This window comes from Zosterops lateralis (genome assembly GCF_965231275.1).
Source record: "Zosterops lateralis genome assembly, chromosome: 2".
In the NCBI taxonomy this organism is placed as follows: Eukaryota; Metazoa; Chordata; class Aves; order Passeriformes; family Zosteropidae; genus Zosterops; species Zosterops lateralis.
This window is the reverse complement of record NC_139763.1, coordinates 50,081,697-50,099,907: the sequence shown is the minus strand read 5'-3', so window position 1 is coordinate 50,099,907 and position 18,211 is coordinate 50,081,697. Positions and strand designations below refer to the sequence as shown.

Below are 18,211 nucleotides of genomic sequence, written 5' to 3'. Positions count from 1 at the left end.
AGAGTCCACTGATACAACTTGCCCTCATGCAAATGCTTTTAAAAAGCTGTTGTTCAGGTCCCCCAGCCAAGTTTCAAGTATCCTTGTTAGGAATTGGCATCAGGATGATGAGTTACTGCTAGATCATACCTCATTCACACCAAATCACATCTCTAAAGCGATGTGACACTGCTGTCCACACGGCCACAGCGGAGTATGCATTCCTTTTGTGTGCCAGTACTTAGTGCCATCTTTCCTTCCTCTAAGGGCTGCTCTAAGAGTATGTGGCAGAGGTGAGACCTAGGAATGGGGCTGGGTGGAGTGGGAATGTTTTCCATGGCAGCTGAGTGAGCAGAAAAGTTAAACTGTGCAGGGGAGGATGTATACAGTCACATTCAGGAAAGGAATATTACTGAATGAACAGACAGGGATGTGGAAATACTAGATTAGCTAAGACCTAACATGGGCTAAGGACACTTGAATCACCTGGGATGCAGAAATGAGTGGGAGTATAGAAGCAATGCCATGGATAGTAATAGCAAAGGATACTGTGTGTGCTGCTCAGTGGATGACCCAAAGCACTCCTCAAATACCCATCCAAGGTTTCAGTGTCCAAATCCCCTTTCAGGTATACAGAAAGAAACTTGGTACATCTAAAGGGATTGTGTTTCAATGAGCAGCCAACAGCCTACATGAAACATTGAGGCAAGAGCAGAGAGCACCTCCTGAATCCCAAGAGACTGCAGAGGTGGGTAGTGCCACCCCTGGACCAGCTGGCAGGGGACATCTTCGGGTGATTAGCAATGACTCACAGTCCCCGTTACATCGGGCTGCTGTGCAATCAGTGTGGTGTTCTGTATTTGGCTGCATCTCTGAAGGAACACCTGGTGAGGAGCCAGATCCTGGAACACTTGGCAGCACAGGCTCACCCATCAATGAGAGTGGGGGCTCTGACAGTGCAGCACTTCCAGTGCACCTTGGGCTGAGGGATGAGGCATCTGCCCTACAACCACTGCACTCTGGTACCTGCAATGTGCACCGTGGCTTAACTAGAGGGCTGTGGAAAAGCCCTGAAAGTTTCAGTTCTATCCTGAATGACTGGGTGGGCCTGAAGCTCTCCCGCTAAGCCTCTGTCCAGGTGAAACATGAGCCTAGTAGGATGGAATTAGCAAAACCTGTTTTGTAGAGACCAAGTCCATCATCACCCTGATGGCGACATGTTAATTAGTTGTATTAACTTTTACTGTTCACATTGTGTTCAGTGGGTGGATACACCCATAAAAGTTTAAGTTATTTTTAAACCAATGATGCAAGCAAGCACTGAGGCCTCACCTTGGCCAGGAGCTGAGTTGGGTATAAATTAGCTGAGTGTGGTGGGCTGTGGCAAACAGGGTGGTACAAACAAGAATTAACTATTTCCATTGCGTGGGCTGTGGATCAACAGCTGACAAAAAAACATGTGAGACTGCTGAAAGGCATACAGCAATCTTATTGTGGACTGATCTGATTAGTGGCCTGTGCTGGCATCTGCTATAATCACTGGCAGAGATCAGCGTGGGGGGGATGTGGTGACGTGAATGTCTGAGACAGTGTGGGAGCAGCGTACAAGGTTCAACCATTACATCAGGAGCTGAGTTCTGTGCAAGAGCCTGATGTTCACATGTGGCCGTGCTGCCTCCCTGGAGTGGTCAGCTGTGTGGGAGAGAAACATTTCTGCAGTACTGCCTGTTCCCCACTCCATCAATTTTAAATAAACATGAACAGTGTCATGTCCTTTCCATACCATAATCTCAATTTCCTAAATTAATACTCATATTAATCTAAAATAAAAGAGAAGGCTGAAAAATTGTGAAACAGAATTAATTTGTAAGGATGGCGCTACACTCCAATATTCTAAAAATGGCAATGGGTCAGACACCCAATACAGAGAATCACTTCCCTGGTTCTGCTGGCCACACTATTTTTGACATAGGCCAGAGCCCATTGGCCTTCTCAGCCACCTGGGCACTGCTGGCTCATGTACAGCAGCTGTTGATCAGCACCCCCAGGCCCTTTGCTGCTGGGCAGCTTTCCAGCCCTTCCCTCCTCCTGTGGCACTGCATGGGGTTGTTGTGACCCAAGTGCTGGATCCAGCACTTGGTGTTGTTGATTCCCACAAAATTGGCCTCAGCCCATAGATCCAGCCTGTCCTGATCCCTCGGCAGAGCTACAGTGAAAAAGGATCAATTGTACTTCACAGGTGTGTGAACTATTCAGAACTATTTCAAGGTGCAGATAGATATGCTGCTCTAGGTGAACCTGCTTCAGCAGGGGGGCTGGACAAGATGATGTCCAAAAGTCTCTTCCAATGCCAGTCTTTCTGTGATTCTGTGATTACAGATGTCTGAAGTTAGGCAAGATGGATCCCATCGTCCCAGTCTGATCAAGACTGTCTGGTGTGGATGCCCTCTACCAATACCTTAAAAAGGCAGTAACACTTTTCATCAGCTTCAAGACAGAAATGCTAGAAAGGGAGTAGAACGCATTCAAGAAAAAAAATCTAAAGAGAAAATCTTATAGAAAGAAGATATAACTTGAAGGTATATTTTGCATTCATTATGCAGGTGCTGAGGACTTGGGACTCTTATGAAATGAGCATTTTGAAATTCAAAAAGCTGTTTGTCCTAAAAGTGGAGTGATTAGGAGTCTTTGTAAAATAAAACTCATCAAAAATAATTTTAAATGCAGTCTTCTGTTGTGTTTTAAAACATTGTTGGTAATTGAAATGGAAACACAATTCTTCATATGAATGCTAGCACACTTATCCAACTTTCCTGTTGAGAAATGGAGCAGTGCTTTTCATGTCTTAAGTACTTCCATAACCACCAGTTTACCCCAAAAAATTTCCTACCTTTGTTCCTATCCTGCTGAAATAATTAAAGAACACCTCTCTTCTTCCCCTTCCCTCCCACCCCCACCTCTGTTTCAAAAGTGGAAAATGGAGGCTTACACATTTGTTAGACTTTCACTGTATAAAAATGTACAGTGGCTTTATTGACATGTACATTCCATTATGTTTACAGCTGCAAGATATGAGGCACACTCAGTATTGCACTTCATTAAAATTTCAGGCTCAAACATAACCCAGAAGTTTAAATGAAACTGCTGTTGTAATTTAATATTTCTTATACAGGACAAACATTGATACCTTTATATACAGTGTGATACTTGTTACATTTACGCCTTCCTAACACATTTTTTTTTATAACAGTCTAGGAAATAAACCAGAATATTCCTCTTTCCCATCCCCACTTGTGATGCATTACAATTGTACAAGATTACAAAAAGTCAGTATACAATAACCAATATTTTTTTCTTTCTCCTGAAAGCCAGCATCATTCATAGTCCACAGACACACAGATCCTTTAATAACAATTGTTTATTTGTAAATGTCCAATGTTTCCTAGCCGATGACTGTAATGGCCACATGCAAACACCTCACAAATTTTGATGTCTCGGTTCAAAAAATGTCAATATCTCACAGCAAGAATTATGTACATGGTATTTGGCATCCTTCTTGCACTGTAAATTGTTCCTTTTACCTGGGTTATGGAATGGTCCCATCCTCATCCCAGCTAGACTTTGTTTTCAGGACACTTGAGGGATGAGGGCACCTGTTTTGCTCTGGTTAAAAAAAAATGCTCATCTAAAAAGTGTGAGCATTTCTGCAAACCCCACAACCCAGAGCAAATTCTTCACCAGTGGGTGGATGGACAACATGAAGTGGACATTCTGTTCCTTCAAGTTGTTTACCTTTGGGACCTACAGTGAATTTAAGAACGAGAGGAAAAAAAGAAAAAATAGATTACTGCTTGCAGACAATGTAAACAAACATGTATTACATTTCCTTAAAAAAAACCCAAACTAAGTGAAAGTAATACATCTTGTTCAAATGTTGAATTGATATTTGAAGAGAAAAAAAAAAATCAAACTGCCATGTAATTGAAACCAATCAAATTCAAATTAAAAAACACAAGATGCTTATAGAGAGTCACTTAAGGAAGTTTTATCTCATTAATACTGTCGAAGAAACTTGCACAAGCTAAGAGAAAAACTGATAATAATGAATGAGAGTTACATTATACAGTAAACAATAATTCTAAGGTTATAGCAGGAATCGTAATTTGTTTACTTATTCTATGTAAATATCTTAACAAAAATATCACACTTTTTACCCTCAATTAGTAAATACTAATATCAAATCAATATACAGCACATGAACTCAGTAACTAAGGCACTGGGGTAACAGTTTGCAGATAATGGCTACCTAAGTACAGATATATCACTTGATAGTGTGTTAATTTTATCAGTATAGTTTTACACGTCATTCTACATCTGGAGTCTGACCTGGCATAGGGAAATTGAAATGTCTTTCTCTATCAAAGTTGCTAATGTTTAAATGATCAGTGCAATGACATTGCCAGAAAAAAAAAAATCACCAAGAAAAGCTAGTATCAATTAGAATTTGTTATTTATTTCAGAATTCAGTATGGTAAATTTGCTTGGTCAAAGTCCTACCTGCAGGACAGTGGGGGAGCTCTTCTTTAGGGATGCTTGTCATTCTTTGGAAATCATCATGGCAAGCATTGCAAAAATGTGTTGTCCCAAAACAGAAAAAAACAGCAACTGAACAGCAGTAGCGGCATTTGTATTCTAAGAAATCCGTACCATGTTTGGGACACATCTGAACAAAGGAAAGCAATCACCAGTCAATGAAGTAGCCATGTTCCAACAATCCCAACAACTCACTCCTACATTCTGTAGAATATATTAATGGTATACAAGATTGTACAATACATGTAATTACAAATGACTGAATTATTGTACAGCTCAGGTACTCAGATTTTCAGAATGAACTAAAAACGTGAAGAGAAGTTATTTACTCACCTGAGCCCTTGAAACATCAGAGCATGCACCACAAATAAGCTCTCTTGGATCATAATCATCTCCTTGTCCAGCCTCAGCATCACAACGAGCTTCACCGCCAAAATATGCCTTAATTGCATATAGAAATGATTGCATGTTAAACCAGAGACAAATATTCTTTAAACTATCCTTTTCAGTTCAACCAATTCCATTCGTAAGGCGAATATGATGAATGATTGCCATTTCAGTGGCCTCCCCTATTCTGATCTCTCTTAACTCTGCCTGTAGGTATACGTGGTTTTGAGGCACTCACACAAACTTGAGGTTTTGAGGCACTCAGACAATGTCCCTCAGTCTCAGGATGAACAAGACCAAAAACTGCAACATACCCTGCTCTGTGCAAACAACTGTAAGGCTTTTGAAACAGTATTTGGATGCTCTATGAACCCTAAGTAGCAGCTTGAGGTGAATAGGTACTGGAGGAAGTACTGCACCTTCTTGTAAGTGGCCATTGACTCAAGGTGCTTTTGAAATACAAAGTACTTCATTTTGCTCTGTATACACACTTGAGCTTTACTAGCCAAGATACTATGTACATTTCATTAGCCCAGCACTTGATTTTTAAAATTATGATTCTATAAACAACAATTTTTCCTGCTTTTCTGCTCCGTACAGAATATATTAAACCTATGTTCTGTTTTAAGAAACTAATTTTGAAATAACATACATTTATTTCATAAATAACAGCATACCTTTTTGCACTTGTAGCAAACATAATAAGCATATCTGTTCATAGCATAGCCAGCTGGGTCATTATAAAATCTAACACCCGGTGTTGTGATGGCCTCACTCTTGTGCAACCCTTCATACTCCAATCTCATTAGTGCTTTTCTCCTTACATCTTCATAGAGTTCTTTGATTGGATCAAGCAAATCCTTTAATACTGTGTGATTGATTTTGTTCTGAAATTAAAAAAAAAAAAGCTGATTAAAGTATCTTGCATCTTTATCCCAAGAGCTATGATAATTTGTGTTATGGTCAGGCACAAATAGCATGACAGATGTCATAAAAACATACAGGCCTGGACAATGGACATTTCAAAAAATGGCTGATATAGAAAGAACTCTTTTTGCTGCAAAAATAGTATCCATGAATGCTTTTTCTATGGCCTGCTGTGATATGGGAACATCAACCCTTCCAACAGAGTAACAGCCAGGGTGGTGGTGAAGAGTATATGAAATATTCACCACAGCACAGGAATATTCTGATTGTGTATTTTCTGTAATTTCCTTTTTGGCTTATAGCTCAGCAATCAAGCATAATGACTGACAGTCCTCTATGGCAGCTCTTTATCAATCAGTGACCATGAGCTATTGTCATAAATTACAGCACAACATGACAGAAGAACCACAGCATGGCTGACCATTCCCAAATTTCATATTCCTAGGGTAGGGTGAGGTGCTCTTTCCAGCAGCTATCACATGCTTTTACTTACAGCAATATAAATTTTATAGAGTACAAGAGGAATTGTTAGTAACTTAGCTGAACTAAGTACATGTATTCTTCAGCTCTGCCCTAATGCTGAAAAGCAAAGCAGCTTTAACAGTGGTTAGTAAAATGGAGAACTCCTGCTTCAAGACAGTGTGCTTTAAGATTACTACTACTTCTCTCCATCATCACCAAATACTGGGAATTTGTAAGCTGATGGTGGTAAGAATAAAACAATATTAAGACAATATCTGCACTGTGCTTTCTTTTTAAGAGGACACCTCAGGGAACAGTAGGAGGAGGTAAAGCGAAGTGTCAATGTTAGTCTTTCTATAGCATTAGGTGGAATTGAGGAAACAAGTCATGTACAACTCATGTATACTGTAACAAGCATTACAGTATTAACAAACAAAAAAAGGAAAAGCAAAGTATCAGATAAGTTGCTTTACTTTGGCAGGCACACAGGTCATTTACCTTGCAAATCGGGCAGGACATAAACCCAAAAGTTATCCTTGGCCCAAGCCATCTGTTTTCTAGTACTCGTTGACAGCATTGCAAATGGAAAACATGGCTGCAGTCCAGCTTTAGGAAAGAGTAAGTGTAAGTGAATATTTAAGTTACAATAACCATTAAAGTAGAAGTACTTATTTGCTTTTAAGTGGCAACATATATAAATTCCAATATTAATTTATTTAAAATCCTAGAAGATCCCTATTTTCTTCTTAGCAACGAGAAAGAACATAAAATGGGCATTAAAATCATAACCACTCCAAGATCACCTACGGATAATATGAAATCCATGTGAATTGTATCCACTGGTTACCTCAGATGTTCTTCTCCTTTATAAAACACCATGTATTTTAATAAAGTAGACACAGCATACTAAATTGAGCCAACCTGCTTTCTTGAAATAGAATGCCAGACAAAAAGAAAGCTTTTAAAGTAGCTTAACCATTGTTATGATGCCTTTTTTCAAATTTTCAAGAGCATAATTTGTAAGACTTTATATTTTCACTTCCTTCATACTACACATTACAATCATGATAGTAATCTCTTAAAAGGGGAAACAAATCAACAAGCAAAAAACCTGGATAGCTGGTGCTGCTGAAAGTGCTTCAGTAAAGCAGATCATGCACATGTCATCAGCATCTTGTTTAAGAGTTGTAGCGTTTTTATCACAGCCATGCAGGCAGGGCAAACAGTGCTCTTCATTCTTAACGCCTCCACAGGGGTGACCGCAGGGGTGTGTCTTGCTGCAGGCAATCTTAGCATACTCCTAACAAATTTAAAGTAAAGAGTTAATCAGTTTTTCCCCTTCACTGAGTGTTCTGACTGTGTCACTTTTTGAAGGGTTGCTGGTCCATGCAATAAACTGAGATGGGAGAATCATGATTTATAGTCTGCTGCTGCCTCAGGTACTTGGGAAAATCTGAACGTTGTGTACTTAAAGTAACAATGTTTCCTGTGTTTACCTGCATTGCTCCTGAATGCAAATGGCTTAATGAAACCGTAACTTTAAACTTTCAATAGAAAGAGAACTATTCTTTGATCCTCTGTGTGCTTTTTATATATTGAGTGCTTCCTGCATAAACATTGCTGACCCTGTATTAACGGCCTTTAAGAGATCTGCAGATTTTGGAGAAGTTTCAAGTAACCCACTCTTAAGAATACATTATAAGCTAATTATTAATCAGCATAAAGCAATTTTACATGGAAATGGATTTTTAACCACTTCTAATTTCCATCTCTAATAAATAGAAAACTCACAAAAGTTACCCAGAAGCTAACAACAAACTGAACTGAATTTAATTAACATTAGTATTATGTCTTCATAGGCTGCGAGAGAAAAAAAGATGACCAATTTGCTCCGCGTAGACAGAAACGAGTAAGGTGAGGTAAGAAACTGGTTATGATTTGGCTCTCTGCCAACTGCGCCCACTGTGGGGCACAGAAACACTCAGGACACGTGGATACAGGTGACAAATCTGGCCAAGTCTTAAATGTTCTACACTCACATAACACACACTGTTGGGCAAACTTTTTTTATCGAGCTTTCCGGTACATTTGACTTTACACTGACAGTGTGTATTTCACTTTATAATTGCAAGGCTGTTGTGAAAACTTGAGATACTTTTGAAGATAATAATGAAACTATCCAATATGTTAGTTGACTATTAGTGTTTGTAGTCTGTAATTAAAATAAGCATTTACAAACTCGGAAGTATTTGAATGGTAACATTCAATGCTGGAACTTTTTTGTATGAGAGATCTGATTTAAAATGAACCACAGGGATAAACAAGGCTTATTCAAAATAAGAAGCCCACTTCATCCTTTGACCTTTTCTATTTATGTAATTAATGATGATTGATATTTGCTAGTACATACCTGGCAGTCTGTATCAGAACAAACACTTCCCACTGCTGATAATTCTGTTCCACTCCTACATCCACAGAACCGACATGCTTCAGAACTGCTGGTGGTCGGTTTGCCTACGGCCGCAAGAGAGAACAAGGGAAAAAATGTTCTAATGAAACACAAGGGACTGACACACTATCAGACATCAAAAGCAGCAGTCACAGAAAACAGCCAGAAATCCAATGATTCTTATGCAGCTAAACTACTCTACTTTTATTAACAAACATTTAAAAGCATTGCCCTAAAGCAGGTGAAAATCGTAATAATCAGGATAAAGAGCAAGGAGTGACAGTTGTGTTTTACCTGTCTGTTCTCTAAACTCCACCATAGCCTTCATAGTTTTAGAATCTGCTAATGCCATCAGCCAGAAAAGTTTGGTCCTACCACAGCCCTCGTGGAGATCAACTTTGATAGCTTCTTCTTCTTCTTTGAACACCTGTCAAGTTAACCAAACAAATACTAAATAGCGTGTTTAGTTAGAGTATGGTGTCTGTTACTTTTGTCACTCTCTCTTTGGATTTACACCAGGCATTTTATAGATTCTGTGGAGATTGTCTACAGCAAGCTGTTTTTCTTTTATACATTCCTTAACTTGTACATATTGTAGATATGCAGGATAAAGGTTTCAGGTTTTTAGAAGTAAAAATAAAATTAACTCTTGATCTAACATAGTAGAGAAACAATAGTGCAGCAATGTTAAGAATAGAGCTGCAACTTTTTTTTCTGATTTAATAAATAAGAACTTGGACTTCATAATTCCTACCCAATGCATCCAGTAGGCCACGGAATATTAAAAGCACAATATAACATCAGAAATATCTTCACATAATCATGCTAGTGGTTTATCAAAGCAACATTAAGAATTAGGGTCTTAATAAAATGTACTATAGAATAACAATTATAGAAGTATGTAATATTAATATTTTTGACTTTCACATAAATACACAGTGGATACTTCTGGCTACAATGAGGAAAATATAAAGTTTTTGCAAAGTAAAAAAAACCAAACAAACAACTGCATGAGACCCTTAGGGAATTTCATGCAGTCCCTTCATTTGCTCCTTTCCCAAGCTTTGAAGGCAGTTCTCTTTGCATTTGTTTCACCTGCAATGCAATAATAGTTAGAACTTTCCCAGGTATGGAAGTGTACAACTCACTTTAATTCTTACTAGAATCAGAAAGAAAACCCCTAACTGCTTCACAAAGTATTCACATAAGTACATCTGAGTAACTTAGAGGCTGTCCTTTCTGGAGGGGAGAGAAAATAACATTAAAGGGGTTATGTGTAACTGAAGTCGGACAAAGAACAGGAAGCCAACAGAAAACAGGACAGAGGGAACATGACAATTAAAATTGAATTTGAGAGGCTTAACACGTGAGATGTAAAGATAAAAGTGGTGAATAAAGAGCAGAAATTTAAACATGCTTTTATAAGTAAATAGGAAAATCTAGTAAGTAGCTATTTTGGACAGATAAAAGGAAAAAATGTGAGGTTTTCTGTGAGATAAGAACTTACTTTTTATCAACTGTAATCTGAACAGGCTATATAGGAGAAATCAGAAAAATGAATGAGACTAGACTGTGCTGTGCCATGACAGAAGAGTAGACATAAAATGATCTTCTTAGGATGATGAAATGGGAAAATTTCAAAGGGGATTGCAAAGATTTTGGCTAAGAAATAGAAGGGAACAGACACATATAAAAGTACCAGGCTGAGACTACACTGCAAGTGCTGTGGCACCAGAGAGGAATGTTTCACTGGAGAGTGAAACTCAGTTCCAAAGGTCTGATGTTTACATTACACATACTCTAGACCAGCTGATCCCTTGCACTGAATGACCATTAGCAGCATGTCTCTACATCTGTCTTTTGATTTGCTTTTAGTTTCACCTGACAACAATCCAGTTCATGCACTCCAAGGCTGCTAAATAACAGAAAACATTGTACTTTAAGGAGATATTATCATCTCCTTTAAAGGCCCATTCCTGAACATAACTAAAAAGTTAATATATATGTGCATTGTAGAAGAGGGAGAAGAGGACTGAGTTCCACTGAAGTAACTTTATTAATGCCATTTATTATTTTAATCTTTCTGCAAATATAAGTAGTCAGAGGGAAAGGGGAAAATAAAGGTTTACAAAAAACAATAAATGAGAAATAATGGCAAGAAAGAAGAAATCTTCAATAATTCCAGAAGTAAAGGCATCTTCAACATTAATTTCAATGACAATAAGAAAAAAGTCAAAGAAAATGCAGTTTCAAATTTAGAGATGAAAGGGATAAAAGAATACCATAGAAGAATAGTAATTAACAGAATACTCAGCAAGTTATAAAACTCATAACTAGTCCAAGTTTCAATCCTAAAAACAAACCCTAAAGAAGTCAGGAAATTTTCAAGCTTATGGATAGGGCAACATATTTATCTGTGAAAACACAGTGAAAGCTAGAGGAATACTGAAAGATAAGGGAAGACTCACAGGGAAACCAGTAGGAATATTTACTATCAAGTCATGTTCCTGGATATTAAAAAGGAATACGCATAGATTAGAAATGAAGAGGTTGACAAGCACTGACTCATATGACAGAAGTAGTAAAAGAGATAAAATTTAACAGGAATAAAGAACCAATATATTCTTAAGAAAGTCTATGCAGCTTCTAAATCCTCCTAAAAAAGCATTCCTAAGCAATGTTAAACAAGAGAAAAAAAGCTGATGTAGCATAAGAACTAGAATTAGGAACCGCTGCAAGATTTTCTAATCTTTCTAAAAGACAAAGGACATGAAAATGTAACCAAAATCAACTAAAGAGAATTAACTGGAAAGACATCTATCCCATCTCCAAAACAAATAACACCTTTTTCAGATTCAGTATCTGCTACTACCTTTTGATTATATTTTATCTGGGGAGATGCACACAATGCAGTGCACACAACTTGGGGCCATGTATACTCTACCTGTCTCTGGTGAGTTTTTGTTCGCCGATGGAGATGAAGGAATCGGTCACAGTCTGTGCACAAATTCCCACAGACATTACATAAAATGATTGCAGCAGTTTCACCATCATCATGGTTGTCACACATTGGCTGAGAGAAAAAAAAAAAAAAAAAAGAAATAATTCCTCTATTAAATCCTTCACTTCCTTTCAGCATCTGTTTTTATTCTCCCCTCAGTCACACACCCCACACCTCCCCTCCAATTTCTAAAAGTAGATAAAGAGCTTGTTTGGACTATTAATGCTATCTTTAAAATAATCAGTATTTAAACAATTATTCCTTGACACACACCCCCTCAATTTATGACATCAGTTTTTCTGATATTCTTCATCTCATATTTTGTGTGATGCTCCAAAAGTGTGTTTTTCCACAATACAGTTGAGACCGCTTTCAACTAGTCTGAGAAGAGGTTTATGTGGTAGCATAACAATGTGTTATGGGCATGTTAACAGGAAAGTTCAGAGATATGAGTACTCAGGTCAGTCAACAGGCATGATACTTACCCTTCATTACTTTGATATGGTGTGTTTACTCTTTTCAAACATCTAAACAAAGCTGTAGGTCATCCATACCTCAGAAACCTTAGGTTGAAGTAATGAACTTCAAAATCCATCATAAAATTAAGTTGCTCTAGTGATAGAATTTTTCTTTTTAATCCAGCAGGGTTCTGTTTTGCAATTCAAAACATCCCCACAAATGGACTTCAATGGATTTTCACTATGCTGATTTTGACATGTCTGAGAAGACGCTTCCATTGTAATACCAGAACACATGATTTTCATGACACTCTCATGCAACTTAGAACAGAGTTCTTTCAAAACAGTTCTGGTAGGGACACACAGGTGGGTAGTTCACCTCAGCATTTGAATGTCCTGATGTGAAACAGGACTGGGGAATTTCAGGTTGGGATCAGCAGCTTGAATACCTGCTTGACAATGTCTTGGTTGCTCCTCTGACATCTCCAAGAGCCTTGACTTTCTTCATCACCTCAGAAATCTCTATGTTTGCTTCCTTCTCATCAGAGTTTTATTCCTTGCCGCTGCTGCAGCTCTATGCCTCCTGTATTCTGTTTCTACCTACACTGAACTGCTTTGGATGCTTCTTTGCTCTAACTATGCTTGGTTGCTATTGCACACCCTTCCCTTGCTTCCCACAGGGGTCCACCTAACCAAGATATATAGAGACCAACTTAATTACTGTGCTCTTTCTAAAATTAAATTTAAAAAGCCCAAGCTTTTTGTCATACTGAAAAGTACAGGCATTTTATCAACTGAAAAGTATGGACAGAATCACAATTCATATCAAATTCATAAATCTTCTGAGTCAAGGTAGTTTTACTAAATTCAGTTAGAAGGAGTTTCTCCCTGGGGTAATCATTCTCTAGTGAGATGGGGAAGAGGAAGCTGAATTACAGAGAAGTAGTTATTGAGTAACACAAAAGAATTGATTTTATTTCATGACAGGGGATAAGACAGAAAGAAAAAGCTCTGACAAAGGGTGCTGTACAAACTGAGTCAATCTACTAAAAACTCATCTCACAGGTGTTAGGAAGGTCTTGTTTCATCCTGAATACTGGTAGAATTGCAACATTACTGTTTTAAGTTGGAATTTCTGTTTTCTGAGCAGAATACAAATACTTCAAACATGTATATACAATCCCCACTGGGATGGAAGAAAAGGGAGAACGGCCAAGCTTAACATTCTCTATCATTATTCTAAATTATTTGATGAGTGAATAAATAAAAAACACCACAAAACCATATGATTTTTCAGTCTCACCATCTGTTTCTGCTGCCCATCCTTTCCCATCCATCTTCCTGAGGATAGTCTATCAACATGATCCTGATCAAGTACACAGAGGGATGCTAAGGCCAGCCACAGCTATTGAAAGACAAGGTAGAATTAAATGTCTTAGATATATCACACCAAATACTGAAGAGATAAAAATTGTCAGATTAGAATGCCACCATTACCCGCAAACTCTGTTACTGTTAGCTGAACCCTACTCATACAATGCAAGTTTATTTTCCAAAAGAAGTCAGGAACACAATAAAACTTATTTAACTTTTGGGAACTACCTTGTTTATTTCAGGTATGTTGCTTTATGATTATAAACATAGTGGTCAGCACACAGGAAAGAAAAAGTGGAGAAAGATCAACCACAAAGCACATTATGAAGAAATATGACAAACATAGACTTGCACGTTGCTCCCAAACATTGCAGGCTTTGGGGAAGAAGAAATTCAAGGACACAGACTAATAAAAATAAAATCAACCCTAAAAACAACTACCCAAAACCTTCAGCTCAAGTGAGATTGGTTTCCTTATTCCCTCCTCACTGCATAGGGCAACTGGCATTACCTAGAAAAGGTAACTGAGCTAACTAGTCAAAAGAAGCTTTTCTCTCTTCTTCTCTACCGACTACAGTGAAATCCTGAACAGATGAGCTACATGAGGATAATGTGTCAGTGCAAACAAAACTGAAAGGCACTTAACATCCGCATTTTGGAACAATTTTTAATCAAACATTTGATCTGAAAAAAATTGCTTTTGTTGAGAGTCTCCCCCAAACCCCCAAATCTCCATGACAGAACTACATTCAGTCACAGGAGCAGCTGGGCTGACATTCAGGGCTCCTCCAAGATCTGATTAAACTAATATGATGACAGCAGAAGCCAGTGATAGTCTGAGACTGTGACCTCCAGAAATCAGAGACTATATGAGTAAAAAAAAGATGAAAAGAACAACTGGTACAGCCTTTTAAGATGGAAAACAACATGAGTGTCAAATGCTTGAAATCACTGCAATTTTTTTAAACTTTTATATGTAATTATTAAACTTGAGAAGCTAAACTATGTACTCCCAATGACAGCAGGAATGTCATAATTTACAAATATGCTTTTCATGGTATTTCAAGCAATCTGTTCATGTTAAAGTAGTCCTTAGTTTCTATAAAAGACTTACAACGTAAAGACTAAGAAAAGAAAACCACCAGGTTATACCATGTCAGTAATAAAGGGCTCAGCAAATATTTTTTGAGACAAACACGTGAAGCTTAGCTTAATTGTCCTAGAGAACATCTGTTAAGAGTGTTTTCATGATAGCCTTGAGATGTGTCAGCTGATTACTTAGAAGTCAAAACACTTATAATAATTGCTTAGAGAGCTGAAAGACAGCTGATACATATTGTGCAACTCTCCACACAGATGATCTCAGATTTAGTGTAAGGCAAGTGTGATAAACTTTAAGCAGAATTATTTAAAGAATAAACCCCCAAATGTATACAGACATCACATCTGTTCATTATTTCTGAGATCCCCAGGATGCACATTTAATCATTATTCAGTTTTGACTTGTCTATTTCTGACATATCAGAAGGTTCTTGAATGGGCTCCTACTGCACATTTACAATGAACTAATGCTAAGTTTGGTGAAGTTCTTACTCTGGTTGTTGCAATGCACCTCACAGGTGATCTGTACTCTTCTTCCATTTTGGTCAGAGCTATGATGGTTTCAGCAATAGCATTCTTGGTCACACGTGACCAAGCTTCTGACAGATGACCCTGTTAAAGAGGAAACTCAATTTATTACAACTTTTATTAATATTAAGAGCAACTAAAATTGTAATTAGAACAGTTACAAAACATTAGGTTAGTATCTCAAGTTAGCACAGAGAAAGAGCAAATTGGAGATGACTTTGATAAATCAATCAAAATCAATCAGGTGTTTTCACAGAATAACTTGTGTTGGAAGAGATCTTCAAGATCATGTAGTTCCAACACGCTTGCCATGGGTAGAGACACCTTCCACTAGACCAGGTACCTCAAAGCCCCATCCAACCTGGCCTTGATTTTCAAATTAGATAGATCTGGTAAAAAATAGTCCTCAAATACTGGGGTTACTGATTGATGCTGTCTCTGAGCAACTACTAGAATAATTAACTTGGAATAGGTAGAGGGCATATGATTTGAGTAATGGAAGGTCCTTTTCCTGAGGAGTCCCCCATTCCTGGAGAAAGAAAGATGGAGCGCTAGAGCATGGATAAGTGACTGTGACCAGCACACAGATCACAGTAGGTGCCTAGAAAAATTAGCTTCACATGCCTAGCTCAGCCCCCTGAATAGACTCCACAGTTCCTGTATTAGAAAGAAATAAAGACAAGTACACAGTAAACATCAGAACCACAGCATACTTTCCAATTTCTAACATTCTGAGCCTATGGCACTGACTCATACATAAGTTTCTGATTCAGAGGCTGCTGCATCCTTCAATTCTTAATGCAATTTCTAAAGTTCTAAAATTCATGGTGAAGGTGACACATAATTGAGATTCGGTGAACTCTAAAAAGGAAGCTGTATTGACTAACTCAGATCCAGGTACCTACACATTGCAAATGGTGAAAAGGTTATGTGAATCACATTTGGAACTCTTATGAAGCAGAGAGTTAGACTGATGCCACCCTGCTGATAATTACCAGCTCTAGAAAGCCTCAAAAAAAAGTTTTCCAACACAAACAGACTTTAATTGTAACTCTTGTCAATTGTGAGATTCTAAAATCTTGCAGTCAGAATCAACAGTAGCAATTGCAGAGAACTCCCATCCAGTTTCAGCAGCTTAGAGAAGGAACCTCCTTAATATAAGCATAGTGAATGGTTTAGAAAATAGGACTCCCATCCTGAAGATACCAAAAACCTTTCGAAGATATTCACAGAGGAGATTCAGGGTCATTTAGAGCATCTCACTGAAACAGCTGCAGAATTAAGGAAAACAAAAATAATCTTCCACCTAAATTCCTTTCCCAAAAACATATAAAAACCCTTTTTTCTTTTGCCAGTGTTGTTTCTGGGAAATATCTGATTCACTTTTCATCAGTTTTTCCACCAAATTATTTTTCTGAAGAAGAACTATGGAAAATTTAAGCCCAGATAAATAAAGTAGTATGTAACTGTAAATGTAGATTTCACTGACTGAAAGAATTCAATCTCAACAAGAAAATCATACGGTAAGTCTACATACATACATGAAAACAATGCTATTATTTTTTTCCACAGGTACGTTTTCATTTTCAATTGATGTTCTGAGTGTTCAACATTTAAAAATTAAGCTTTAAAGTTCATAATGTTAAAAAAATGACTCAATTGTTTACCTCTTAAATTTCTCATATAAGCAAACTTACTAAAAAGCTTATTTCAAAACTGGATTTCTGTTTAGCAGAATCAGAACTCCGTTGCTACTGCTCTTAACCCTACTCTATCTAGAATGTATTGAGTTTTTTTTTCTTGAGACCAATTCACATTTAATAGCTCAATCTGATACTAACTGTAACAAAAGTAATAGAAAATGTAATTTTCATTATCAGAAATATTTGAATATCATCCACATTTAAAGGATAGAAACTCACTGCTGCCATGTCTTTAATGAGTTTAATGATGATCTCTGAAATCTGTGTAGGTGTTGACCCCTTCATCCACCAATGACTTTCACCTCGCCGAATATAGCTGCAAAGGATAAATGGTAAGAGATGAAATAAACTCAAATAATAAGTATCATCATTATATTGTCAGTATTTGTCAAAATCCAACACAAAGAAATAGTGTACATGCTCAGCATACAGTAGGTTGTCGTTTGTTACATATTTTTAAACAAACCTGGAATTGAAGATCATTGGAAGTGTGACTGTAGTAACTCCTTTGCCTGCAGTAGTGCCAGCTGTTCCTGTGATAGTAGTTCCTTTGGCTTTTAGCTGTACAGTGAGAGCTTTGGCAATGCATCCCAAAAACATGTCCAAGATACCTAGTTTGTTCCAATCTCCTTTTTCTGTTGAATGAATTATATCACTTATATCTGCTGGTGGAAGAGACTTCACGCCTATAATACTTGCCAGGCGACTGGGGGTTACTTCGGGCAAAACACGTCTCAGTAATGATGTCACCTGGACAAAAAAAAAATAAAATCAGATCACTACAATTCTGAACAAGAATTTTCAAGCAAAATCAAATAAAGTCTTGCTTCACAAATTATTTCAGTTAGAAGGACTCAATCTAATTGCTGTATTTAATTAGTCCTGTAAGAAATTCTGCAGTATTCTACTTTACGATGAAGTGTTTATTAATTTAAGCAGCAAGACAAGGCCAAAGAGTCTAAAACTGATCTCACTCAAACAATACTTAAGTCCCACTTAATAACAAAATTATGTTTGGTACTGGACTTAGAGTAAAAGTGATACAAAAGCTTGTAGAACCCTGATTTGCTTGCATGGTACAGACATGTCATACACTTCCCATGCATTATTGAGATGTCACAAACTGTGATAGAACTGTTAGAGACACTTTAGACTTCTAACCAAGTATTTGCCTGAGGTGCTGAGAATTACAATACTCTTTTCCAAGTCCTTTGTGCTTCCTTTTGATGGTGTAACTGGAATTTTTTGC

General features: G+C 37.6%; 1 protein-coding gene across 1 annotated transcript in view; it reads right to left on the bottom strand.

The window, feature by feature from the left end:
- Positions 1-3,379: 3,379 nt before the first annotated feature.
- Positions 3,380-18,211, bottom strand: part of MYCBP2 (MYC binding protein 2) — a gene marked incomplete at its 5' end in the record, with an annotated part of 167,550 nt that continues 152,718 nt past the window's right edge. The window contains 13 exons of the mRNA XM_083884892.1: positions 3,380-3,780; positions 4,537-4,702; positions 4,906-5,013; positions 5,637-5,846; positions 6,847-6,954; positions 7,460-7,648; positions 8,759-8,862; positions 9,092-9,224; positions 11,742-11,870; positions 13,560-13,661; positions 15,224-15,343; positions 17,182-17,278; positions 17,429-17,712. Of these exons, the coding sequence (XP_083741018.1) occupies positions 3,665-3,780; positions 4,537-4,702; positions 4,906-5,013; positions 5,637-5,846; positions 6,847-6,954; positions 7,460-7,648; positions 8,759-8,862; positions 9,092-9,224; positions 11,742-11,870; positions 13,560-13,661; positions 15,224-15,343; positions 17,182-17,278; positions 17,429-17,712 (1,866 nt within the window). The 3' untranslated portion in view covers positions 3,380-3,664. The remainder of the gene's footprint in view (positions 3,781-4,536; positions 4,703-4,905; positions 5,014-5,636; positions 5,847-6,846; positions 6,955-7,459; positions 7,649-8,758; positions 8,863-9,091; positions 9,225-11,741; positions 11,871-13,559; positions 13,662-15,223; positions 15,344-17,181; positions 17,279-17,428; positions 17,713-18,211) is intronic.